This window comes from Osmerus eperlanus, chromosome 24, assembly GCF_963692335.1.
Source record: "Osmerus eperlanus chromosome 24, fOsmEpe2.1, whole genome shotgun sequence".
Classification (NCBI taxonomy): Eukaryota; Metazoa; Chordata; class Actinopteri; order Osmeriformes; family Osmeridae; genus Osmerus; species Osmerus eperlanus.
In genome coordinates, this window is record NC_085041.1 from 3,689,874 (window position 1) to 3,716,491 (window position 26,618).

Here is a 26,618-nt window from a genome sequence, read left to right on the forward strand (position 1 = left end):
ACGTGCGTTTTTCTTCGAATCTCTCACAGGTTGTTGTTGTTTTACAAACCACGTGCAGATTATTGAATGTAACTTAACAATCATACAAACAAGAGAAATACTGGTAAGCAGCCTATTATAGTATTTACGATATATAGCTCCGGGACAAACACACCTACATTTTTGGTGTAAACCGATCGATTGGCCTTTTCTGTCGGCGTCTGTTCACAATCACAGTTACAATGTTGTTTGAAGTGTGTTTCGACGATGGGAGTGCTATACCCACGCTTTTATTTGCTAAAAAAGATCATCTTCACGGGATTTCTGGAGGGAGGGGGGGGGGGTTGATGGCATCTTCTCCGAGGTTTAGTCACTGTGTTAAAAAACAAAACGTGTGCTTGTTGTTATGTCTTTCAGACTTATCATGATATCTTCTTTGGAAGTTGCTAATCAGGCCCACACTGACAAACCCAACCAGTCAAGTGTAGAGACTGCCAACACTGCAACCGGTTCCCAGACACCGCAGCAGACCCCATGTTTGACCAAGAGAAGCAGAGCGAAGATGGACAACAGCCAACCAAAGAGGACGAAGACGGACTGTGGAAATGGCAGAGACCTTCTGGTGGAGGGAAGGCAGGGGGTTGCGCGCTCTCTCCGAGGCCTGTCTCCACGACTACCCCGCATCTCGCTAAAGAGACTGCTGGAGGTTGAGAACACGCTGGTGCACGGAGAGGAGCGGTTTGGCGCTAAGTCCCCGACAGCCCCCTCCTCCTCTGCTGCCTCACAATTAATGTGTCAGGGCTGTGAAATAGGGGGGCCTGCAAGTGGACCTAATCTCAGTTTTCTGCCTCAAATTGACAAATGGCTGGTTGTAGCCATACAAGCTGCCGACTCCTACTACCAGCAGAGAAAATACGGCGTGGCTGCCAGTCGCCTCACCACCGCTCTGGAGGTACTTGATATTTAAATTAAATCTGGACGTGCATAGTTCTTTATGTATGTATTTATATATTTATATTATTCCTTATTCACCCAGTAAACCAATAGATTCCATCATTATTTATGGTTTTTCCACCCCCTCTTTTGTTCAGAACTTGGGATGAATGCTTTTGCAGCTACCCCAACACCCCCAAGCGGCATAACATGCATTTAAAAAAAGATATTGTTGTACACATGACACATTTACAATGAATCAATAAATCGGACACAAATTCCAATATACAGTAGCCACTACATTGTTGCCTATACAAGCCCCTATATGTTTAATATATATTTTTAAGTCACCGTTGTCACACAGTTGTCACAACTAACCCTTGTCTACTACCTTTACATTATTGTCACTAGTGGGTAGACAAGGGGTTAAAAAGGGTTTAATTGCCATTTTTCATAATATTGTTGCTCACAGCACAAAGGTTCTGTCTCAATGACTACAGTAGAGATTATTGCTAGGGCACGGTCACATGGGGCTTGGCAGAGGGCACCCCTCAATAAACATGTGCTTTAGCTTATGAAAGTCATCAAGATGGAAGATAACATTCGTCTGTTTCTGAATGTCTGACTGTATTCGTCTGATATCTTCGTCTGCATGTGTCTCTCTTTCTCTCTTCTCATTCCTATATCTCTCTCTCCATGTCCCTGCCTATCTTTCTCTTCCCATCTCTCTCACCGTCTCTCTCTCTCCATCTCTCCCCACCTAGCTGTGCTCCAAAGGGGCCGCCCTGGTGGACCAGCTGCATGCTGACCACGAGGACATCAGCAGTCTGGTCAGCTACCTGGAGGCCAGGCTGGTGGTGTGCTACCTGAAGCTGAAGAGGCCAGAGCTGGCCCTCAACCATGCACACAGGTGAGGGGGCTGGGTGGTAGAGGGGCTGGGGCGGTGAGAGAGGCGGGTGACAGAGGAGATGAGTGGCAGTGCTGTGGTGACGAGGCGGGGGAGGTGGGTGGGGGTATGGAAGGGTCGAGGGTGTCAATATTCGGTCGAGTCTGTCTCTCTCTACTGGCTCATTAGTCCCTTCTATCAGAGATAGCTGTATAATCAAATGAAATCAAAATGTATTTGTATAGCCCTTTTTACACGCAAGCATGTCACAGAGGGCTTCACATACGCCCATAGAACTGCCCCTCAACCAACATAAACCCTCAAGGAAGACAAGGAAAAACTCCCAGAAAAACTCACTGCAGGAGAAAAAATGGAAGAAACCTTGGGAGGAGCAATTCAGTGAGGGATCCCCTCCTCCAGAGACGGTTGGTCTCCTGTATACCTTTTTTTTTTTACCAGGGAGGATTTTTGACATACATTATACATTTGTTGTCTGTGTATTCATGGGCGCATGTGTGTTTATGTTAGGAGTCCAGGGGAGGGGAGTGGAGGAGGGGGGAGGGACTCGGCTTTGAATCCTTAGAGGGAGTTTAGTTCAAAGACAGCCATGCGCATTCCGCTCCTAAATGGGTTTTGCATACATCAGTTTGTTTGGCGGGTGGGCAGGGACCTGACAAACAACCTGGCTGCTGTGACGGAGGAAAGGGTTGTGAACCGCTTGCGTTGACAGCCCTGTTTTCCTTATGCCTGTTTTATAGTTTCAGGGCGTCTTGCACGCACATGAGCGCGCACCTGGCTTGTATCTTCTGGTGGTAAACCCCACCTCTCTCTCTATCTTTGTAACACTCTCTCTTTCTCTTCTGCTCTTGTCAAAACCAGCCCGTCTCTTTGAGTTTGTCATTTACAAACGGTTATTTTGAGATCCCTGTCGTCTCTTTCAGACTGGGAACACAAAGTTCCTGTTCCGCTCAGGGAATCTGACTCTGCCTCTTGTTTAAAAACCAGATTTGCACCCCTCATTTTTCTTCCCCCCCCCCCCACACACTGACGTGCGGCGTGAGAAATAGTCTGTGTTTGGTTGGTCTGTGTTCTTCAGGCTCTGGTGCAGATCAAACATTTGTTCTTTAGCTGTAAATAAACCCAGGAATGGGGACCAAGCTTTCTGACTTGAGTTTTTTGACAAATGAAGCTTAGTTCTTCTTCTTCTTCTTCTACTTCTGCGTTTCCTTTGAAAGCCTAGAGGAGGAAAGGGGAGGAACCCACAAATGCATCAACGGCTGCATTTCCATTTGTAGGAAAAGTTTAAGTGGAACCATTAAGGAGGAGGAACTATAGCTTTTAAATGTGCTTATCCAACCTGATGCCAGACGTTTAGTTAAGGCTCCAGATGAATGGCTGTAATTATCTTAGGTGTGGGTGGGGGTGGGTGCTGAGGGAGGGGTGGGGTGTTCCTGAGCCAACCCCTCACTCAGGTAATGGTTCCCATTTAAAAAACGAAATGGGGCCATAAACAAGTTAAGTGGAAGAAGTTGGGTGTCTTCAATGAAAAATATGAATGTGAGTAATAAAAACAAAACGAATGCGTGAAACCCATGAATAGATTTTAAGTGAATCATCTCCTTGTACTTGTAAGATTCTGGTCATAATAGAGATGGCAGGGTCGCTGCAGCTCAAATTCACCCAGATGGAGGTTTTGACCCACTTAGAAAAGTGAATAATTACGTACCAGTATCTGAGCTGGGTGTGAGGTTATTAGCGAGAAGACTGGCTTCACCATGCCAGATCCAAATGCCTCGTCATCGGGCTTTCTCTCCGAGAACAAGGTAGGGAGAGAGAGCAATGCTGAAGGGGTGTTAGAGTTTGTGTGTGAGGGCGGAGGTAAGAAAAAACATTTTCAAGAGATGTTTTATGTTCTCCAAACCTCGGCATAGCCTCAGCTTATGTTATGCAGGCATTCTTGAGGTCCTTACAGGCTAGCTACAGCAAATGACCTCGTACCATCCAACTTCTGCGAAGGAATTTGGTGAACGCAAGTCTGCCTGGCATTGGTAGGAATAGGTGTTGTTCTTAGTGGCATGCGATAGAAAGATCAATGGGTAGCCTTATCGCACTTCTCGCTCACCCCCTCTTTCTCTGATTTCCCTCTCTCTCTGTCGTGTCTAACAATTCTCCGTTCTCTCCTTCTTGCCGTTCTCTCACTGCTTTTTTTCTCTCCCGCTGTCTGTCTCTATCTCTGCGTCGCTCGACCCGGGAGATTTTTCGTCACCGGGTGAGGTGTGTCTGCTAAATCACTAAATGTAAATCACTAAATGTGTCCTTCCGTCGGCATCCGGCTCGTGGAAGCCGTTTTAGACGTTGGGCATGCAGCCACGCTGGCTGTGGAGTGGGCTTTGAGAGGCAGGAAGACGGCGCGTGAGCCTGGGTCCCGTGACCCGCGAGTGTTGACGCCAAACCCCATTCGGACTCTGTATGGCAGACGAGACTAACTACGCTAAAAGGATGCTTTAGTAGGGTAATGGGCCTTGTGCTTGATAGCTGTGAATTATTCAAGCGACGGTGAAACGTGTTGGGGGACGCAGCCGGAATGGGGGCAAAGCAAGAACGGTGTTGGGAAAACAAAGGCACGCGTAGGAGCGCACACAAACACACACACACACAAACACACACAAACACGCACACATAGTCGACCCACACACCGATCCAGGGGAGAAAACAAGGCGCCACTCTCGCCCTCTCTCTGTCTCCCTGAAGTAGACGCCTGTGCACCAAAGACATCACATGAAGTTGGCAGCTCGACATTCTCACATCATTCCCCCCCGCCCGCTCCCCTCATGCTTTTTAAAAGCAGGCCCCATCAAGGGAGACGGGAGGGGGGGGGGGGGGGGGGGATGCAGAAGGGGGGGCTTGGACGTCCGCCCAGCTGTCTCGTCCACGTGTCGCCGGGTCAGGTTACTCCACGCGTCGGGGCTTTGGAGAGCTGGGCTCCGCCGCCTCACGCAACACGTATGTGCCCCGTCTGACGGCTCCTCAGACGGCTCCTCAGACGGCTCCTCAGACGGCTCCTCAGACGGCTCCTCAGACGGCTCCTCAGACGGCTCCTCAGGCGGCTCCTCAGGCGGCTCCTCAGGCGGCTCCTCAGGCGGCTCCTCAGACGGCTCCTCAGACGGCTCCTCAGGCGGCTCCTCAGGCGGCTCCTCAGGTGGCTCCTCAGACGGCTCCTCAGGCGGCTCCTCAGGCGGCTCCTCAGGCGGCTCCTCAGACGGCTCCTCAGGCGGCCCCCCTCTCTGGTGCCGTTTCTTAGCACGCGGGAAACGCGCTCTGGTACGCCCCCCAGACGCTTAGAAAATGCGCGATACTTACACGACGCCGTATTTGATCCAGGTGATGACTGCCTCGTTTGGTTCGGAGCGAACGATCGTCTCAGAAACGGAACAGAGATCACGTCTACATCTAATGTGCAGTTATATATCTGATTCTCTCTCTCTCTCTCTCTCTCTCTCTCTCTCTCTCTCTCTCTCTCTCTCTCTCTCTCTCTCTCTCTGTGATCCCCCTGTTTTCATCACTTCTTCTGATGACCTCATAAATCTCCAGAGATAGTCTGCCATATGAAAGGCCCGCCCCAGCTCAAAGCTACCTCTGTGGTTCTGAGGTAAAGCTTCCATCCTCATCTGTTTCTCTGTCCCACACGCCAGCAGTGTTGTTCCTCACGCACACACACACACACACTTGTAAGGGGCCCATAACGTCCATGACTTTTTATCCTCAGCTGTTTTCGCAGAGCCTGTTAGGGGCTAGGAGCTCCCCCTGGGCCACTGCCACACACACACTATAACATCCTCAACCCAGACAGGAAGCACCAAAGCAGTTTAGTTCCATCACTGGGATTCACCTGCCTCTCTCTCTCTCTCTGTCCTGCCCCCCCCCCCCCTGCCCCCTAACCCCCCCCCCCCCCCCCCCCCTCTCCACAGGAGTGTCCACCTGAACCCGGCCCACTTCCGGAACCACCTGAGGCAGGCCGCCGCGTTCCGCCTGCTGGGCGAACCATGTGCCGCAGCCAGGTACGAGTCCACCGCCAGGGGACGAGACGTTAGAGTCCTTTATTCATTTAGCAGACGCGTTTATCCAAAGCGACTTCCAAGAGTCGACCATTACTGTGTGTGTGTGTGTTTGTGTCAGACAGGCGGGCTGGCAGGCAGACGGATCGAGAGCTAATTAGGGATGATGGTTTGTGTATGTGTGTGTGTGTTGGACTCGGATGTCATCATAACCCACACTGAGTGCATCAGTCTGTCCCTCCAGGAGAGAAACACAGGGTCACAGAGACACATAAATAGTCTAACTGCTCGATGGAGTACGAGTGGTGACTGGAGGACAATTAGACAGGTAATTATCCCCCTCCCCTGTAATGCTGCCATAAGCCAGATAGTGTGAGAGCCATAGAGGTCCACACATGTTGTTAATGTACCATTTGCACCCAAATGGCCTGGCTATTAACTGTATGACTGACTGTCTACCTGACTGACTGCCCACCCGCCTGTCTGCTGTCTGTAGGTCTGTCTGGCTGTCAGTTCCACACTATTTTCTTCTTTATTGGATCTCGGGGTTGGGGAGTGTAGCAGTTGCGATTTATTTAGTTGCTGTCGCTTTCACATCATCGTTTCTTGCCTCTGTTGAAGTCCTGGCGAGAAGATTCACCGGCCAGTTATTCCCTCGATAGCTCTCTCCATATTTCTCTTTCTCTCTCTTTTTCTACCTCTCTACATCACACACACTCTCCACCCCCCTCCCCCTCTCCCTCCCCCATCCACCGTTTTTTCCTGTAATGTCTCGGGGCCCAATTAGATCAGAATTGGAGGGCTGCCTGCTGATCAGAAAGGAGAGGCTCTCTGCGTTTTGGAGGACAGGAGTCTGGCCGTACGCGTCATCGGTCAGCCAGGATTAGATAAACGCTCTGCAGCAAGGTCACCGGCCCCTCCCCTCCACGGCCAGCGGTCGGAGCAACCCCTCCTGGCACCAGGCCCGATGCGGACAGAGGGAGCTGGAGGAGTGGGTGAGGGTGAGAGGGGTTGGGGGGTGGGAGGGGGGGGGGGAGGGCCTCCAGGGGAAGGGAGAGCAGGGGATGGAGAGAAGGGCAGAGGAGAGGAGCGGGGCAACGGGGGAGAGGAAGATGGTGAGGTCGGGCGAGGGGGTGGGAGACGAGGTGAAGCTGGGTGGGGGTGAGGGGGAGGGGGGTGAGGGGGAGGGAGAGGACACCCAGGATGGAGCTCTACGGGACCCACTTCAGGCTGCTCCGTTCCCCCTCGGTGGGGTCAGTTGCTGCTGACACGGCTGCATCCATCCCTCCGTCTGTACCTCCGTCCATCCCCAACACTTCCAACTCTTCCCTCCGTCAGCATGTGTCGTCGTCCCCCCCCCCCCCCTGAATCAACCCAGATTAGGCCAACGGAGCGATGGCAGCTGTCAAGGCCGTGCAGATGCATTCTGGGATACCCAAGGCCATTCGCTTCAGAATTCAGTCAAATACGTCCTACCAAACGGTGCCTTGAACAGTGTTTACTGCAGTTAAAAGGCCTCCCGACAGGAGAGTTTCCCCGTTCTGGATGTTTACATTTTAATATTACAGTTTTATCATGTTACAGTTTAATAATGGCAAGGTTTCTACAGTAGGCTGCGCTCCTAAAGCCGTTGATGTTCTGTAGATTTGACTAAAGAGGCTGTATCAGAGCTAATTACATGGTTAGGAGAATGCACGCTGCTTCGGGTGAGCTGGCAATTAGGCAACGTCACTTTGGTTTGAATATTCTTTCTTTCAAACAGAAAAGTATGGGGGTTTCAACACGGGGAAAGGCGTTGTCAATATTAGCGGAGCGCGTTTGAAATCCCTCTTTTGTTCCCTGCACAAATCCAATGTGTTTTTCCTGCTCTCTGCAAACCTCTGCTGTGCTCGGAGCCCGAGGAGCCTGCCCTGGAATATCGGGCTGTGTAATTTCCTCTGACATCTGGTGCACTTTCCATCATCAGACAGTCATCTGCAGACACGTACATTAGGGGGTGCCACCCCTGAGATTGAATGGAGAATGTTTATTTGACCGCAGTGACAGCTCCGGTGTTAGGGAGAAATCTGTTGTGGTGATTCTGTCTCTTTCTCTCTCTCTCTCTCTCTCTCTCTCTCTCTCTCTCTCTCTCTCTCTCTCTCTCTCTCTCTCTCTCTCTCTCTCTCTCTCTCTCTCTTTCTCTCTCCGTCTCTATCTCTTTCTTTGTCTCTTGCTCTCCCCCTCGGAATCTGTCTCTTTTGTCTGTCTCTCTCATTCCCTGTATCGCAATCTCTCTCTCTTTGCCCTTCCTTTTATCTAAGAAAATATTTTATAGTAGATCTGTTTTTTTGAGCCCACTTGGATAGCAATGACAGGCAATTAGGGGGTCATGTTTTCTGGGATGCGTTACAAGCTGGTAATGTACTTTGTGTGAAACGTATAGCTTTGACGTTTTTTTTACAATTTAGTCATTTGGTAATTTAGACATAGACAGGGAGTCAGGTGGCTGAGCGGTTAGGGATTCGGGCTAATAGTAGTAATCAGAAGGTTACCGGTTTGATTCCTGGCTGTGCAAATTGACGTTGTGTCCTTGGGCAAGGCACTTCACCCTACTTGCCTCGGGGGAATGTCCCTGTACTTACTGTAAGTCGCTCTGGATAAGAGCGTCTGCTAAAATGACTAAATGTAAACGTTCCAGTAAGGTGTTCTAATCTAGTCTTGTAGACCGTCTTACTGCTTGTAGACATTTGCAGACTACTGTAGACTTGTAGGTAATTACTGGAGTCTACTCAAGACAACTATAGACTACTCGTTGGAGCTCATATTACCTGCCAGTGTCTGATCACCAACCTCAAACAGTTAGGTGATGAGGTCCGCTGGAGAGAGGTGCGTGTGTGTGTATAGTGTGCCAACAGTTTTGAGTGCAGCCTCCAGGAGAGTCCTGTAAGGCAGAACGCCTCATGCCATCACTTGACTCCCCAACATGTGGTGATGGATGGACTAATGGTTGGTTTGTAACACTTCCTCCCTGTTCTACTGTACAGGAGTCAACACGGTGTCTGGGACTGGCTGTCATGTGAGACCAGCAGCAGACCAAGTCTCACACACACACACACACACACACACTATAGGAAATCACAACCCCTCCCTCACCCCTGCCTCTAAAGTTGTTCTGAGACTCCCTCTCCCCCCTCTCTCATCCATCACCCTCCTTTTGTTTCTCCTCTGCTGCCAAAATAGTGTGTCACGTCACACAGTTTCAACACGCTGCCCCCATGGTGGGCCAAACGCCCCCCCCCCCCCCCACACACACACACACCCGCCTCGCCCGTCACAGTGCCAGGCCGGACTGTCGGTGTGTTTATTATCTTGGTTTGAGCTCAAGCAGCAAATCCCTCTTCACTTCAAGAGTTCTCGGCTGACCTGAGTCCCTGGCCCTCGGCGATTTGGCAGTTTGGTTTTAGCTTCCCCTGTAGACCATATCCTGTCTGCTGTGACATACCTTGCGGTTCCATCACGCCGACAAACAACCCATAACTGTTATATTACCCCCCCCCCTCTCTCTTTTTCTCCTACCCTTGCCCCCCTCACTTGTGGGATGTTCACAGTTGTCAGGTGTTTTGTGAATGTACATGCTGGGTTGTTTGGGGCCACATAGGAAAGTGTAGCGGGAGGGAGGGAAACGAGAGGAGGCATTGTTATCGCTTTCTCTCTGTCTCCCTCTCCCTCCCTCTATCCCTCCCTCCCTCTTCCTCTCTCGCCCTCTATCTCTGTGCCTGTCTCCCTCTCCCTCCCTCTATCCCTCCCTCTTCCTCTCTCGCACTCTATCTCTGTGCCTGTCTCCCTCTCCCTCCCTCTATCCCTCCCTCTTCCTCTCTCGCACTCTATCTCTGTGCCTGTCTCCCTCTCCCTCCCTCTATCCCTCCCTCTTCCTCTCTCGCACTCTATCTCTGTGCCTGTGTCTCCCTCCCTCCTTCCCTCCCTCTCAGGTAATAGAGTTATTGATCAGGCAGCCCCTCCTTCAGTCTGACGCTGTGAAGGGGGGGATTAAGTGGACCATCTTCATTATTGGCAGCCTCTGTTTATACCCTCCCGTCCACGTGTGTGTGTGTGTTTGTCTTTGTGTCTGCTCGGGTGTGTGCGTGGCCTTGTGTGCACGTGTGTTTATGTACCTGCATATGTCGATTGGTTCCTGTGTGTGTGTGTGTCTGTATAAAGGGGAGCAGTGCTCTATCTTTGCTCTTTATGATGCGGTGTGTATTGCGGTGGCATAGCGTGACTTGGAAAATGGTCGATTGTGGAGAGAGAAAACGAAGCAGGGTACATTCATGATGGCGATTCTGTGTGTGTGTGTGTGTCATGATGACAATAACAATGATTGACTACAATAGCCATTGGCTGAACGGTAGTTACCCTACGGTGTCATTGCACATCAGTCGTTCATTGGATCTGCATTTGGAACTGACAATTCACATTGGAGTTCTTGTCAGATGGAGAGAGATCATTAGATGTAGTCCTGGCCCATCACTGTTTCCTGTCTGTGGAACGTCTATCGAGTTTGGACCAGTCTATCATCGGATCATGCAATGTGTCTCTGGAGAAGAGGTCTGCTTCACTCTCCTCCACACACACACCTTGTGGACACAGACACACAGACACACACACACACACACAAACACACTCAATATTCCCTTCTCTCGCACACACATTTAGTGTACTGTAATAGCCCATGTACAGAGAGAGGGACACACACACACACTGTCCCTTGGAGCTGCTATCGGTATAGTGGTGTCAGAGGAACCAATCAGAGCCAATTAAATGTGATTATCATCCGGTGATGTCAGTGCTGCGACAGCGCCTTGTCAACCCTCTCTCCCGTGATGGATAGAGCTGTCTGTGCAAGGCAGCGGGGCGCGTGTGTGTGTGGGTGTGTGTGTGTGTGGGTGTGTGTGTGTGGGTGTGTGTGTGTGAGTGTGTGTGTGTGGGGTGTGGGTGTGTGTGTGTGGGTGTGTGTGTGTGGGGTGTGTGTGTGGGTGTGTGTGTGTGTGTGAGTGTGTGTGTGTGGGGTGTGGGTGTGTGAGGTGTGTGTGTGGGTGTGTGTGTGTGTGTGTGAGTGTGTGTGTGTGGGGTGTGGGTGTGTGTGAGTGAGGTGTGTGTGTGGGTGTGTGTGGGTGTGTGTGAGTGGTGTGTGTGTGTGGAGGGGGCAGGGGGAGGGGGGGGGGGGGGTTGGGATGGGAGTCTGGTTGGAAACTGACAAGTCGTGTTTCTCGTGGATATCGAGACATGGGCCATAATCTGCATCCAACACACCAGCCTCTGAACCTCTGCCAGTTCCCTCCGGACTGTACTCCACTGTAGCCTCTAACTAACCTTTTTAATTTATTTGTTCTTCTACACAAACTGATCGCTGTTCTTGAAATCCACTTTAGAGAAGTCAGTCAGAGTTGAAACTCAGGTGTAAGGGGTTTCCATGGTGATCATTGCGCTGCTCTGTATAATGGGTCAACACTGTGGAACAGTAATAACAGGGCGCCATAATGACTTAATGGTTCTCACAGAAATGAGAAGGAATTGCCATGCTTTATGTGAGGAAAATATGCATCTTAGACATCTTGTTTTTCAACTCTTCAACTGTCTTCCGGTTGCTGTGTGCTCATCAGTGGCAGTTTGTGGTGTTTGTATTGACTGCGAGACCTCCTCAGTCCTGACACATGTTGTGTCAGGACGAATCAGAGGACCGCAGGCCTGACATGTAGGGAAAACACACATACGCACGCATGCATGCACACTCGCCCCCGATCACACGCACTCCCTCCCTCGCCACGCGTTCACTCTCTGCCCCCCCTCCTCCCGGCAGCCCCCCCCCAGATATTGAGTGTAAATGGGGCGTGTTCAGATCAGACCCCTTAAGGGTGCTCTTAGATAAACAAACAATACCTGACCTTGTGAGATCAGTTAAGTGGCATCAGTGGCCTTAACTCCAGCCCCAGGCCCAGGCCCAGGCCCAGGCCCATAAAGTCAGAAAGGGAAGAGAGAAGCGGGGTCATGTGACTGTAGGAATGGCAGTGTGTGGCTGTTCATTTTCTGGGCTCAACAGAGATTCATTCTGACACGACGACAGCATCACAAAATGGGAACTGGGGCTTCTGTCTGTCTCTGTCTGTCTGTCTGTCTGTCTTTCTCTGTATGTTTGTCCATGTCTGTCTCTGTCTGTCTGTCTGTCTGTCTCTGTCTGTCTCTGTCTGTCTCTGTCTGTCTCTGTCTGTCTGTCTGTCTCTGTCTGTCTCTGTCTGTCTCTGTCTGTCTGTCTGTCTGTCTCTGTCTGTCTCCTCGCAACACTCGATTCTGTTATGGCACCTTTGTTCAGGTAGCGCACCAGATAAGGTCTGTTTGTGATAAGACGTTCTCTCTGTGTGCATCTAGGAGCCTGCACTAAGCCCTGACTCCTATTCTGTCTCTGAGAATTGAAGAGCTGTTGTGTTCTGTTGTGTTTTGTCCTGTCCTGCCTGGTTCTTTATTGAGCTTTTTCCAGACTGACTGTGCTGTAGCTGCTGTGTGTGTGTGTGCAGGTTTCATCCAAGCTGTCTGGAATGTGTTGATGTCTGTCTCTACTGAGTCCATCCACCCTCACTCTGCTCTCCTCACCTCTCTCTCTCCTTCCCTCTCTCCCCCCTCACCTCTACATTCCTCTCTCACCTCTCTCCTCACCTCTCTCCCCTCCCCCCTCACCTCTACCTTCCTCTCTCACCTCTCTCCTCACCTCTCTCCCCTCCCCCCTCACCTCCCTCCCTCTCTCACCTCTGTCCCCCCTCACCTCTGCCTCCCTCTCTCACGTCTCTCCTCACCTCTCTCCCCTCCCCCCTCACCTCTGCCTCCCCCCTCACCTCCCTCTCTCACCTCCCTCCCTCCCTCTCTCCCTCCCTCACCTCTGTCCTTGCCAACACTCCTCCTAACACCCTGAGTGACGGATATTTGACTCATCTCTGTGTGTGTGTTTGTGTGTGTGCTTTGGTGTGCACGTGTGTGTGCATGCGTGCGCGTGTCTGTCAACAGGAGCGCCATGATTGCTGACTGGCTGTACTGTCTGTCCGGCGGAAGCGAGCGCCACCTCAGCAGACTCATCAAACTCTATTGGCAGGTGAGAACGGATGGGCGCCCTGGCACGCCAGGGAGGGAGGGGGGCGGCCACGCCGGCCAATCAGAAGCACCCCTCGCCGTCACCCGAACGATTATTGGCTAAAAGACTGCCTACCATGGAACTCGGCAGCATATCAATCAGGGGTGATGAACGCCAGGGAGACCTAAACTGTTTATAATAGAGAACCGTTAAGGATGTGTGTGTGCGTGTGTGTGTGTGTGTGTGTGCGGGGCGGGGGCTTTGACCTTAACACTGTCAGGCCGAGGTCACTGCCCTCATCATCGGGTGGTCTATGTCTCTGTATTTGAATGCTGTGTGGGTGTACACGTCTGTGCGGATGCTGTGTGTGTTTACGTGTGTGTGTGTGTTTGGATCGTGATTTCCAGTTTTAATTTGGATTATTTAATGGTAAATCCGGGTTCTTTTTGCCCCTAGTGGTTAAAACCTTTTGAAGGAATATGGGACTTGATTTGACGTATCACGGGGTTGTGTATGATAATTGGCCATATTCATGTATCAGTTTTAGTATTTGAGACAGCTCCCCAAAAACAACCACAACCTTTCCCCGGAAAGCAAAGTGTGGTGATTCTTTAAGTGGAAGACAATGTCTGCTGAAAGTTTGCAAGGTTACTGAGAAGTGCTCGGACTTACGGCACTCTCCCCCAACTTCTTTGTGTTTGCCCACCACCCCCCGCCCCCCCCACCATGGAAACCAGGCAAGGCATTGAGTTTGCATTCAGAGGACAACATGAAGGCTTTGCGGTGGGTTCTTTAAGTGGGTCTGTTCCCTCCATCTGCATCCAAGCCTCGATTTTCATTCGCTTGATGTGAGATGAGTGGGAGATAGGAGCTTTTAGTGTACAACACATCAAGCACCTTCTGTTTCTATTCACTGCATCCCATGCGAGTTCAAGCGTGTGTTTGTTTGTGTGTGTGTGTGTGTGTTTGTGTGCGGGCGTTGGTGCACAGCGCGGGTGTGTCTTTCTGCTTGCATTTATTTATCCTGACAGGCGTTTTAAGAAGTTGTGCCATTTTACCCATCCGCCTCAAAAACCCTATCCTCTGGGTCTCTTTGTTGGAGAGACCCAGATTCTGCAAAACAACTCTACACACACACACACACCACCTCAACCCTGGTGTCTCCGTCTGCAGGCCATGTTGGAGGAGGCGATCACCTTGGAGGAGGGCGTGTCCGTCATGTTTAGCCCCGCCCCTTGCTTTGGGGAAGCTCTCAGCGACGTCATTGCCAGGGCAGAAGAAGAGTTCAGGAAGAGGCACCCCACCTTCACTGAGTACCTGTACACAGGTAACACACACACACTATACCTGTACACAGGTAACACACACACACACTGTATCTGTACATAGATAACACACACACACATTCTCTTAGCTCTTTCTATGTACCAGGCAGGCTCCCAGCTGGGTTCAAAAACACTACCCCCCCCCCCCCCCCCCACGCGCGCGCGCTGAATGCTTCTCATGTAAAGTAGCATGATAGCGTCCAGGTTTCCTCAAGGCGCCGTCCTCGCCTGCGTGCGTGTCTGTGGCCGTGTGCGTGCGCATAATGAATGTAAAAACCTCGTGGCAAATGGTTTGAAAACTTTTACTCGCTCGTCCTACGTGCTCCCCACATCAATTCATTGCTATTCCACGCGTGCGAGGACTCCACTGATGAACGAGCGTCCAGACTGGGAGGGCGAAGGGCTCAGGGCGTCCTGGGGCTGGCGAAGGGCAGGGAAGAGTGGAGCGGAGTGGAGAAGAGAGGAGAGGAGAGAGGGAATTGTAGATGGGGAGTGTAGTGGAGGAGTGAAGCGATCTGTGTGAATCTCCCAAGGCTTGGACCAGGGCCTTACTCTCCCCCTCATCGAGCGCAGGAGGAGAGAGGGTGGAAGGAGGAGAGGAGAGTCTCTCCCAGGAGCGTGGTTTGTGCTGGTCCCCTTCTCCATCCGGCTGTACTCCAGCCAGACGTGCTAACGAGGGTGGGAGGAGGGGGGGAGGGGGACTGGAGGGTGGGGGGGGGGCACTGCCTTCTGAGGGGGGGGGGGGGGGGGCGGTCGGTCATCAGTAACACTTCCCACACACACACACATCTCACACACTTAATTTATGTCCACCCTCACTCTTCTTTGTGCTGAACTGGTACTGGACTCCGTTGAATCTAAATGAACCTTACCCCTTTCCCCTGACACCCCCACTCCCCTTCTCCAGACCCCAGCGGAGACCACGTTCTCCCCCAGACCAGAGACTGGAACTTGGGTTTGACTCCCAGCCCGTCTCCCTCGACCCAGCCCCAGACATCCTCCCCCTCGGGTTCATCCTCCCGGCCCCAGGCCTTCCTCCTCACCCTGGGTTTCAGGAGGAGGGAGGAAGGGGTCTTCCTGGAGAAGCTCCAGAGCAGGAGCTGGCCCTCCTTCACAGGTGAGGAGACGGATGCCTGCCTCCCCCCACCTGGAGACCTGTCTCACTCTCACCCTGTGTCTCTCTTTCTGTCTTTCTCTCTCTATCTTCCCTTTGGCTCTGTGTCTAACGCACGTGCACATTTGACAGTTCTCCTTCAGGCTAGCCATTTATTTCGATAATAAATTAAAGGACTGTCTGCCTACCTACTCACCTATCTGACTGCTCGCCTGCCTGCCTGCCTGTCTGTCTGTCTGTCTGTCTGTCCTTTGCAGGCCCTATCTCACGCTTGTTCACTGGAGTCGGTCAGATGCTCTGGTCCTGGCCGGTGTTCGGTTCTGTTCTGTGTGTGTGTGCTGGTCAGTCGAGGCTCGCCACGTTGATGTGTGTGTTTGTGTTTTTGTGAAGAAGCGCCGCAGGGGTCGTGGCGCCCCGGGGAGGTGGAGAGGTCATGTGACATGGTGGAGAGGTCATGTGACATGGTAGAGAGGTCATGTGACATGCTCCGGAGGAGGGTGCTCCCCATCCTGGATCTGATCAACAGCACCAAGCTGACTGTGGGTACAGTAGAGACTCCCCCAAACACGCGCACACACACACACCCACACACCGGACAGTATAGGGTTACACACACACACACACGCACACCCTCTCACAGGACAGAAGCCAGGGCGTCTGAAGTAAATGGTGCCACACAAGGGCCGAAGACACTGATTGCCACGCTTGTCGGTTACCATGACACTGGTTGCCATGGTAGGGGGGGGGGGGGGGTGCTAAGGCTGGGATGTAGTTCATGTAGGGATGGCTAGTGTACTGTCCACCAGCCTGGTCAGGATTGGCTTCTATGGAGGTTTGATTGAAACATTAACATCAAACTGAAAACCAGCCATGTGCAGACAGGGGATTACTTAACAGGACGGGAGATGCAGCGTTTTCAGCTCTGGCGTCAGTGGGACTGAGAGAAAGAGGCTTGTGGCCCTGGAAACCGTGTTGATTGTTGTTGCTCGGCTCCAATGTAGCATGGAAGGGGTAGGAGAGGAGAGGAGGGTAAGAAAATAATTCAATGAAATATTCATAGGGAGGGAAAACGAGTGTTGTGAAGTAAATGGGGAGGAAGAGCGGGGCGGAGGGAGGGGGGGGGGCGGGCTGTGTGTGTGTTTTGTCTCCTTGGAATCTTGAAACTAAACAGTACAGGGGGGTATTCCAGAAAGCAGGTTATGTGACATACCCGGGTAAGTTAACTCCCCAGCTGACACCCAGCGTTGTAGCAACATTGCCAGTAAGTTGCTGCAACATTGTGAATCAGCTGGTGGGTTAACTTACCCGGTTATGTTGCATAACCTGCTTTCTGGAATACCCCCCAGGTCAGCTAGCATAGATAAACAACCCTGACACCTCAGCCACTGAACACACACACTTGCACACAGCAGTGGGTGACTCGGAAAATTGATGCATGCTGTGGGATATGTATCTGTAATAAAAAGACCATAACTTGGATGAACGACAGAGGAGGATAATTGCAGGACAAATCCTCCATCCCCCCTCCACCGCTGTCCGTCTCCTCCTCCTCTCTGCCTCTCATCTTTGCCTCTCCTCCACCTCTCCGCTCTCCTCTCTGCCTCTCCTCTCTGCCTCTCCTCCACCTCTCCGCTCTCCTCTCTGCTTCTTCTCCTCCTCTCTGCCCTCCTCTCCTCTCTGCCTCTCTGCTCTGCCTCTCCTCCACCTCTCCGCTCTCCTCTCTGCTTCTCCTCCTCCTCTCTGCCCTCCTCTCCTCTCTGCCTCTCCTCTCCGCTCTCCTCTCTGCCTCTCCGCTCTCCTCTCTGCCTTTCCTCTCTGCCTCTCCTCTTTCTCTCTGAAGGAAAAGGAGTGTCAGAAGTAGAGCGTCTGACGAGGGCCTGGTTTTAGAGGCCAGTGACCTCAGCAGGGGCTGAAATCACTCCAGGGACTGGAAGAGGAGGAGGAGGAGGGGGGGGGGGGGGTGAGGCAGCCTTGAGGGAGGCGATAAAGAGAGAGGAGTGTGGGGGGGTGGTGTCCAGCCGAAAAAGGAGAAAGAATCACAACATGATTTCCAGCTCTTTGTTAGAGGCTGGAAGGATGGGGGATTGTGTGTGTGTGTGGGGGGGAGGGGTTGAAAGTGGATGGATAAAAGAGTGTGTGGGGGGGTAGGGGGGGGGGAAGGGGGGGGGAGACTCTTTGTCATGTTCCAGCGGCTGCCGAGAGAAACCCAACGGGAGACACCCATGTATCCTCCTCTACCACCACTCCAGCTGCCGACACAGCAGAGCCAGGGAGGAGCAGGAAGTGCTCTGAACCTCATCTGAACTCTGAGTGCGATTGGTCGGTTGTTTGTGTGAAGCAGGAAGTGTGTGATGATGATGTGGTAGAGATGCCAGAGTGGACACAAACGAGTGAAGATGTCAGTGCACAATGGAAATTAAAGACTTTGTCTTTAGTGATCACGTTCAGAGTGTGTTTGTGTGTGTGTGTGTGTGTGTGTGTGTGTGTGTGTGTGTGTGTGTGTGTGTGTGTGTGTGTGTGTGTGTGTGTGTGTGTGTGTGTGTGTGTGTGTGAATGTGTAGTAGCGTGTGCTTACATACATGGACATGACAGTTTATTCTTGGTCCTAACATGGATGTGTTTTGTGCTGAGCCATTAGGCAGGTTTCTTTCCCGGGTCAGGGGTCATACAGAGGCTCCAGTATGCTGACTTCCTGGGCCAGCTGCAGCGTGGCCGGGAGAGGACCGTCACCCTCCAGCAGGTGCTGGCAGAGCTCAGCGTCGCCCCCTACCTGCAGGAGGTCAACGAAACCGACGCCAAACTGGTGAGCAATGATCTGCTGTACTTGAGGACAATATATCAGTGCCCTAGTTGAAATATGCTGTGTTAATACAAAGCTGGATGCAGTTAAAGTATCATTCTATAGTGGCTAAAACATTCTGTGTTGTTCTTCCTTTCATGAGGTATCCCTCGTACTAATGCTAAAATGGTCTGAAATGTTTATCGTGATGAGATTGAGATGATGTTGTTCTGGGGAAGGGTGTTTGTTCATGGGGGTTTGTGTACTATTGTGTGTGTTGAAAAAAATAAGAGTGACAGGCGTGTGTGTGGATTAAAGAGACAGAGAGAGAGGTGTGTGTGTGTGTGTGTGTGTCCGGGGCCATGGTGTGTTATGAGGAGCACTTTAACAGCACAGAACACAGGCAAGAGAACTAGGCTAGCTTGTTTTAATAAAGTCTTAAATTATGCACACCAATAAGCAAGGCTTTGTTTTGAATATTTATGAGGTGGAGGAAATCAGCAAGGCAAAGGCTGCTCCCTTTCATATATGGGAGTGTTTGTGTGTGTGCTAGCATGCGTGAGTGCTGGTGCGTGCGTGCATGCATGTGAAATGTGTACAGTTGCTTTTATACAGAAAGAGGAAGATAGAAAAGATTAAAGGCATAACTGCACGAGGGAGGTGTAAAAAAAAAGGAGAGAAAGAGAGAAAGAGAGGGAGGGAGGGAGGGAGGGAGGCTCATTTGGGAGACCAGTGTGCTGCAGCTCTATAATTGCCTCTTTACCAGATTAGTGCCGCACAGTGGTGAGATTAAGCCAGATCAATGCAATGGGATTGGCTGGGATTCTACCACCAAATCTAGCGTGAATTAGAGCCAGGAGAGAAGGGGGGGGGGGTTCTAATTAGTCTGACACGAACAGATACTTCCTGGAATGATGGGTTCGATGTTACTCTGAGGGATGTTGATGATGATTGAACTCATCTAAATTCTATTTAAATGTTTTGTATAATAACACTAACAAAAGGCCTACTGGTCTCCCGTATGTTGTGTGTGCTGCAGCGTTTCCAACACTGGCTGAGAAGTTTGGTTAGTGGTTTAGCGTGTAGCCAGCAAAGTGGCTAGCCTGCCGCTCTATGTCCAGTAAGCAGCTTCATCGGATATTTGTTGGTTCTTCTGTCCTGTCAGCTATTAGCTAGCTTCGTAGCTTGTCTCTCTTCTGTCAGTGGTTAGCAAGCGAGCTTTTTTAGCATGTTTCTCGTCTCTCAGCAGTCAGCTAGTCTGGTAGCCTGAGTATAAGATCCAATATGTAAGCCTCACCCTGGACCTGGACTCAGCCAGGGTGGGAAAATAACATTTTTACTCAGACTCTCAGGAAACTTAATAATTCACCTCAACCCAAAGCCACACAGCTCTATGAAAAGCTCCTGGAGAAAAAAGCACTTGTGCTTTTTGAAGAAAGGATAAAAGGTAGTTTTTCAACCCAAATGCAGGCCGGGTTGCTATCCCTGTATGACTCTGTGTGTGTGTGTGTGGGTTTTTACGTATGACTGTGCGGAGGCGTATGTGTGTGTATAAGTGTGCGGGGGCATGTGTATGTGTTTGTTATATGTGTGTGTGTGTGTGTGTGTGGGGGGGGGGGGGTGCGGGGGCTGGGCCTCACTCTCCTGCCACCCCAGCCAGCCTGGCTGTCTGCAGATGAATGAGCTCTGAGTCTGACTCTGGAGTGCTGCTCCATGTATATGAGCTTCCTCCCACACAGCTTGATGGATGAGGGCTGTTTGTCAATTTGTCCACATTGTCCCCCTTCACTCCTTCGTTCTGCCCGCCTTTCTGTCCGTTTATCGGTCTCTCTCTCCCTCTCCTCCTCTCCCTCTCTCTCTCTCTCTCTCTCTCTCTCTCTCTCTCTCTCTCTCTCTCTCTCTCTATCTCTCTCTCTCTCTCTCTCTCTCTCCCTCTCCTCCTCTCTCTCTCTCTCCCGCTCCTCCTCTCTCTCTGGCTCTCTCTGGCTTTCTCCTCCCTTCAAACACAGCACACACGAACAAGACAGTCATTGTGTGAGGAATGACTTATAAAAATCATCGTCCGACAAATGATTTTTTATTGGCTTTAAAGTCTGTTTTAAGAGGAAACTTTCGGCGCATGCATGTGCATGAGGTGTGGAGGTGTGTGAGAGAGAGAGAGAGAGAGAGAGAGAGAGAGAGAGAGAGAGAGGGGGGGGGGGGGGGGGGGGGAGAATAGCGTCTCTGATAATCTTTATCTGGGCCCCACAGCTGCAGGCGTTAATGGCTGACACAACAGACACCCTTGAAGGAAGGCGGACCAGCCAGGAACGTGTGTGGAATAAAATGCAAAAGGTAAATAGAGACAAAGGGAAAAGAACAATGCCTGTTGGTGAGGAGGGTGAGGAGAAAGTATAGAAATACACACAGATACTGACACCAGTCGACCAGGTCCCTACTAGATGTGGTGGGTGGGGAACTACCCTTCACAATGCCCGTCTACTGGTCCTGGTCTGGTCCTGGTCTGTTCTGGTCCTGGTCTGGTCAGTCTGCGCCATTGCTCTAATGGCGGTAATAAATGGTAATTTCACTAGAACTGTACCATGGGCCAGTATAGTTGATCTATTATTCAGCCAAGCCATTTCAACTTAATTTCACCGAAGAACAAAGAGTGGGCAGTTCATAATAATTTGACATTTTGCCTGATGTCATAGGGATTTTTATTTCTGCCAACTCTGAATGTTGATGAACGCTGAGCTTTTTCCACTGTCGAGTCTATGACCCACTTCACAGGGGTTTAATGTGCCAGATTTAGCTTCAACTGGAAGGGGGATAATTATGGAGCTTGTCTGGACTATAGAGAGTATGCCAGTTCAGTCATGATCTGAAACTGAAAGAGACTGTTATGGATGATGTCTGCAGTGTACTGACCTTCCTTTAGGTGGAGTCCCCCATCTGAAATGTGTAGGCCCTTTAGTAGTGTTAATACAGCTTAATTCGCATGTGCACTCTCACATAGATGAATTCACCCAGTTTAGAGGAATACCACCATAAACCTTGGGCTGCATAGCCCACACACACACACACACGCTGAATCTCACTCGATAAACACGTCCAGAATCCATTATCGGTCTCCTCTTTTTTTGTCTTGTCTGAGCGTGCCAAAAGGCTTTCTTCTCCAAGATAGCATCATGTGCTAGTTTACTGTACTATTGTTTAGCTTCCTTTCCTTCATATCGACTTTTAAATGCTTTTACAGTTTACTCCAGATTGCCATATACGGCTGTGTGCACGGTGGTTTTGACGTTTTTGTTGGGGGTTTTTGGCGGTGGGGGAGAGGAGTGAGCTGGGGGGGATGGGTGGGGAGGGGGGATGGGTGGGGATGGGCAGTCGCTGAGTCATTATAATTCATTGCTGGCCCCTCGTTGTAAATTCCATTAGCCTACATAAAAATAACTGCACTTTTCCTCTCCTCCCTACGCCTCCTTCCTCTCCTCCCTACTCCTCCTTTCTCTCCTCCCTACTTCTCCTTTCTCTCCTCCCCTGAATCCGGCAGCCGGCATCAAACGTTTTCCGCTCCATAAAATATCTAGAAGGATCCGCTCTCCCTCCCTCTTCATCCAGAGCTGGGCACTCAAACTGGCTCTGATGGTCCATATCCAACACACAAACATCTCAACACACACACACACATCCCAACACTCACACACACAACACATCTTAACACACACATCTTAACACACACCCATCCCAACATACACACACATCTCAACACACACCCACACCAACATCAAAAACCTTCAAACTTTGGTCCATAGCGCCAAGTGCCTGTGACTCACCTGATAGTTTCCCCTCAGATTGATCACACCATTTAGTCACGGAATGTTGTTGAACGCCCCAGATATCCCTTCTCACCCCTTCACTGTGTTTCTCTGTCGCCGTGGTGTTAAGGGGCTGGCATGTTGGATTGACATATTTGACGGGTGTCAGCCATCTCAAAGACTGCTGTATGCCACTGTCTGGTGTAGATGTGCAAACTGTGGCCTCTGCAGACTACACACACGCACACACACACACACACACACACACACTAGGCAGGTATCCCCTTCTGCCCCCTCTCACTGTCACTCCTCATTGGCATCCCTGTTTTCCAACCCATCTCCCCACCCTCATCCCTCCATTCATCTCTCATCTTCCCCCCCCCTCATCCCTCCATTCATCTCCCATCTCCCCCCCCTCACCTCCATTCATCCCCCATCTCCCCACCCTCATCCCTCCATTCATCTCTCATCTCCCCCCCCCCTCATCCCTCCATTCATCTCCCATATCCCCCCCCCTCATCCCTCCATTCATCCCTCATCCCTCCATTCATCTCCCATCTCCCCACCCTCATACCTCCATTCATCTCCCATCTCCCCCACCTCATCCCTCCATTCATCTCTCATCCCCCCCCCTCATCCCTCCATTCATCTCCCATCTCCCCCCCCCTCATCCCTCCATTCATCCCCCATCTCCCCCCCTCATCCCTCCATTCATCCCCCATCTCCCCCCCTCATCCCTCCATTCATCTCCCATCTCCCCACCCTCATCCCTCCATTCATCTCCCATCTCCCCACCCTCATCCCTCCATTCATCTCTCATCCCCCCCATCCCTCCATTCATCTCCCATCTCCCCCCCCCCCCCCCTCATCCCTCCATCATCCCCCATCTCCCCCCCTCATCCCTCCATTCATCTCCCATCTCCCCACCCTCATCCCTCCATTCATCTCTCATCTCCCCCCCTCATCCCTCCATTCATCTCCCATCTCCCCCCCCCTCATCCCTCCATTCATCCCCCATCTCCCCCCTGTCATCCTCCATTCATCCCCCATCTCCCCACCCTCATCCCTCCATTCATCCCCCATCTCCCCACCCTTATCCCTCCATTCATCTCCCATCTCCCCACCCTCATCCCTCCATTCATCTCCCATCTCCCCACCCTCATCCCTCCATTCATCCCCATCTCCCCCCCCTCATCCCTCCATTCATCTCCATCTCCCCACCCTCATCCCTCCATTCATCTCCCATCTCCCCACCCTCATCCCTCCATTCATCCCCCATCTCCCCCTCATCCCTCCATTCATCCCCCATCTCCTCATCCCTCCATTCATCTCCCATCTCCCCACCCTCATCCCTCCATTCATCCCCCATCTCCCCACCCTCATCCCTCCATTCATCTCCCATCTCCCCACCCTCATCCCTCCATTCATCTCCCATCTCCCCCCCCTCATCCCTCCATTCATCCCCCATCTCCCCCCCCTCATCCCCCCATCATCCCCATCTCCCCCCCCTCATCCCTCCATTCATCCCCCATCTCCCCACCCTCATCCCTCCATTCATCTCCCATCTCCCCACCCTCATCCCTCCATTCATCTCCCATCTCCCCACCCTCATCCTCCGTTCATTTCCCATCTCCCCCCCTCATCCCTCCATTCATCTCCCATCTCCCCCCCCTCATCCTCCGTTCATCCCCCATCTCCCCACATCTCTCTAAGTTCTCCCCTACTTTCTCCCCTCCAGTGCAGATGGGCTTATCCCAGTGCATTCCCTCATTATACAGTCCCTTTTATCACTCATTTCACTCCCTCTTTGTCAGTCTCCTCTCTCCATCTCTCTCCTCCCTCTCTCCATCTCTCTCCTCCCTCTCTCCATCTCTCTCCTCCCTCTCTCCATCTCTCTCCTCCCTCTCTCATCCCTCTCTCCTTTCTCTTGCATTTTCCCTCGGCTGTGAGAGTGGGGCCGGGCAGCACAGTAAATTCCCAAGCCAAAGCCTTCACCTCACAAATGAATAAGAGTGGGGTGCAGGCCAAACCCTAGGTAATTACATCCCTGGTGGGGGTGGGGGGGTGGAGGTGGACGTGGGAGGGGGTGGGGGGGGTGGAGGCTTGGCTCTCAGCAGCCAATCTGTCACCAGAGGCTCCTCTTTCAAATGACTGCGCGGCGTTCGGCCGCGTACAGCACATCGGTCTGCGACGTCGGCTTGTTCGGTTACGGGTCACTTCCTGCTTAGCTGTGTCGTACGTGGGCACTATGCTCGTGTGTCGTAAGCATGATCAGCTGGATATTGGAGTATAGCATGTGTTCAAGTGGGCCAGTCAGAGGATCTGAGAGAGAGGTTTGTGTGTGTGTTTGTGTGTGTTCAGGTGGGTCAGCTGGAGGACTTGGTGAGGCAGCTGGAGGAGACCTTCCGGAAGAACAAGGCTCTGAAGGCCGATAGGAAGCAGAAGGCCCCCTCTTCCTCCAGGAGGAAGCACCAACGGAAAAGAGGGCCCCTGAAGGACACAAATGTGGCCAATGAGAGCTTTTGCATCAGGCTCCCGCCCACTAAGGACCCAGGCTGCGTCGAAGACCCGCCTACCAACTCCCCTCCCAGTGAAAACGTTATTTTAGAAGCCACACTTCCTGAGGGCCCGGGTGACGAGGCCTCTGCTGTTAAACGTCCCCTTGCTCTCTCTGGTACCCCCGAGTTGGGTCCACCAGCCCACCAGTGATCAGAACCAGAACCTGGAAGTCCCACAGACCAAAGATCCGATGGTCAGATTACCGTAGACAGCTCAGTGAACATAACCCCCCTTACCCCCCTTACCCCCCTTACCCCCCCCCCCACACACAATGTCTTCTCTCTCTCTCTCTCTCTCTCTCTCGAACGTCTTCTCTCTCTCGAACGCTCCCTCTTGCCTCTCCTCCCATCCCTAACCCCCCCACCCCTCGTTTCTCTCCTCCCATCCCTAACCCCCCCACCCCTCGTTTCTCCCCTCCCATCCCTAACCCCCCCACCCCTCGTTTCTCTCCTCCCATCCCTAACCCCCCCACCCCTCGTTTCTCTCCTCCCATCCCTAACCCCCCCACCCCTCGTTTCTCTCCTCCCATCCCTAACCCCCCCACCCCTCGTTTCTCTCCTCCCATCCCTCATCTCATCCTGGCCACAGGTCTCGTCCCCCACCATTACTCCAGAAGTGGCAGAAATAAATGGACTCTGCAGCCTTGCTCCCCTCTACCTGATTTAGGGGTTCTCCTCCAGCACCCCAGCTTGTTTACTCCTTAGATACACTACTGTCACACACACACACACACACACATACTTTCTCTCCCCTGCGCTCTCTCCCTCTCTCCTGCTTTCTCTTTCTCTCCCTTGCGCTCTCTCCCTCTTTCTCCCTTTCCTCCTCTCTCTTTCTCCTGCTCTCTCTCTGGCCCTCTCCCCTTCACTCTCTCCCTTTCTTCCTCTCTGTCTGTCTCTCTCTCTCTCTCTCTGCAGTCTCTCTTATCTCTTTTATTTTTTAATGCTCATTTGCACTTGTTCATGCATGGGTTGGATGTAAAGCGTCTTTAACTTCAGCTAGTGAGCACTTGCACACAGTCTGTTCACCGGTGCCAGATAGGGATCTGTTTATGTAAATGTGTATGTTCTGTAAATATACATGTGCGCTTGATAGAACATGATAATGATAATGGCCTGCTGCAGTATGTGGGGCATGTTGCTAATGATCATGTACAGTACGTTTACCTAGCCGGGGTTGGAACCAACAGGGGTTTTCCTGAGTTAGCAGGGGCCGACAGCACACTGTGCGTGTGCGCGTGTGTGTGTTGGGAATGTAGCTACACTAGTCATTCAGATGCAGGCAAACCGAGGAAGGCGGTTCAATGTGATCGATGAAGTGGGGGAAACCTTGTGAGTAAACAATATCAGAGACCTCCGGACTACACACACACCCTCACACAAACGCACTCCCACTCACCAACACACACACACACATACACTCTCTCAGACATGCATACACACACATTTTCCCAAACACAACATAAAAACCACACACTCACTGACACGCGAACAAACACACACATTCTCACACACACATACACAAACACACACCTTCTTTCCCAAACACACACACACACGTCACTCACATGGTCACCGCTGGTCCATCGAGCGGCCAGTCAGCAAGCAGCTCCCCAGGGAGAGCCAATAACAAAGCAGCGCTCACTGCTATTGACAGCAGCTCTCTCTATCTATCCCTCATTCTCTCCATCCTTCCTTTCCTATCCCACCACTGCAGGCATGTCTCTCTCCATCTCCTCAACTATGCTACGTCATGCTAAGATTCTGTCCCTTTCCTCTCCTCGCCCCTCTCTCTCCTTTTCACCCCCTTCTTCTCTTTCTTTCTTCTCCTCACCCCTCTCTCTCCTTTTCACCCCCTTCTTCTCTTTCTTTCTTCTCCTCGCCCCTCTCTCTCCTTTTCACCCCCTTCTTCTCTTTCTTTCTTCTCCTCACCCCTCTCTCTGCTTTTCGCCCCCCTCTCCTCGACCTCCAGCTCCCCTCCTCTAGGTGTTCTGCACCTTTGGGAGGCCTCTGACATCCGAGCGGACTTGAGCAATGTTGCGCTCAGCAATATGGACTCGCATTAATTTCACCGCAGAATAAATTAATGGCATTTA

General features: G+C 51.7%; 1 protein-coding gene across 1 annotated transcript; it reads left to right on the forward strand.

Moving 5' to 3' along the window:
* The first annotated feature begins 401 nt into the window (after window positions 1–401).
* On the forward strand, window positions 402–24,758 carry LOC134010832 (spermatogenesis-associated protein 16-like). The gene is made up of 10 exons (XM_062450115.1): window positions 402–931; window positions 1,677–1,822; window positions 5,767–5,856; window positions 12,886–12,970; window positions 14,123–14,276; window positions 15,182–15,391; window positions 15,779–15,993; window positions 18,027–18,191; window positions 20,418–20,501; window positions 24,329–24,758. The coding sequence occupies exons 1-10, from the start codon at window positions 404–406 to the stop codon at window positions 24,674–24,676; spliced, it is 2,025 nt and encodes a 674-aa protein (XP_062306099.1). The 5' UTR covers window positions 402–403; the 3' UTR covers window positions 24,677–24,758.
* The last annotated feature ends 1,860 nt before the right edge of the window (window positions 24,759–26,618 follow it).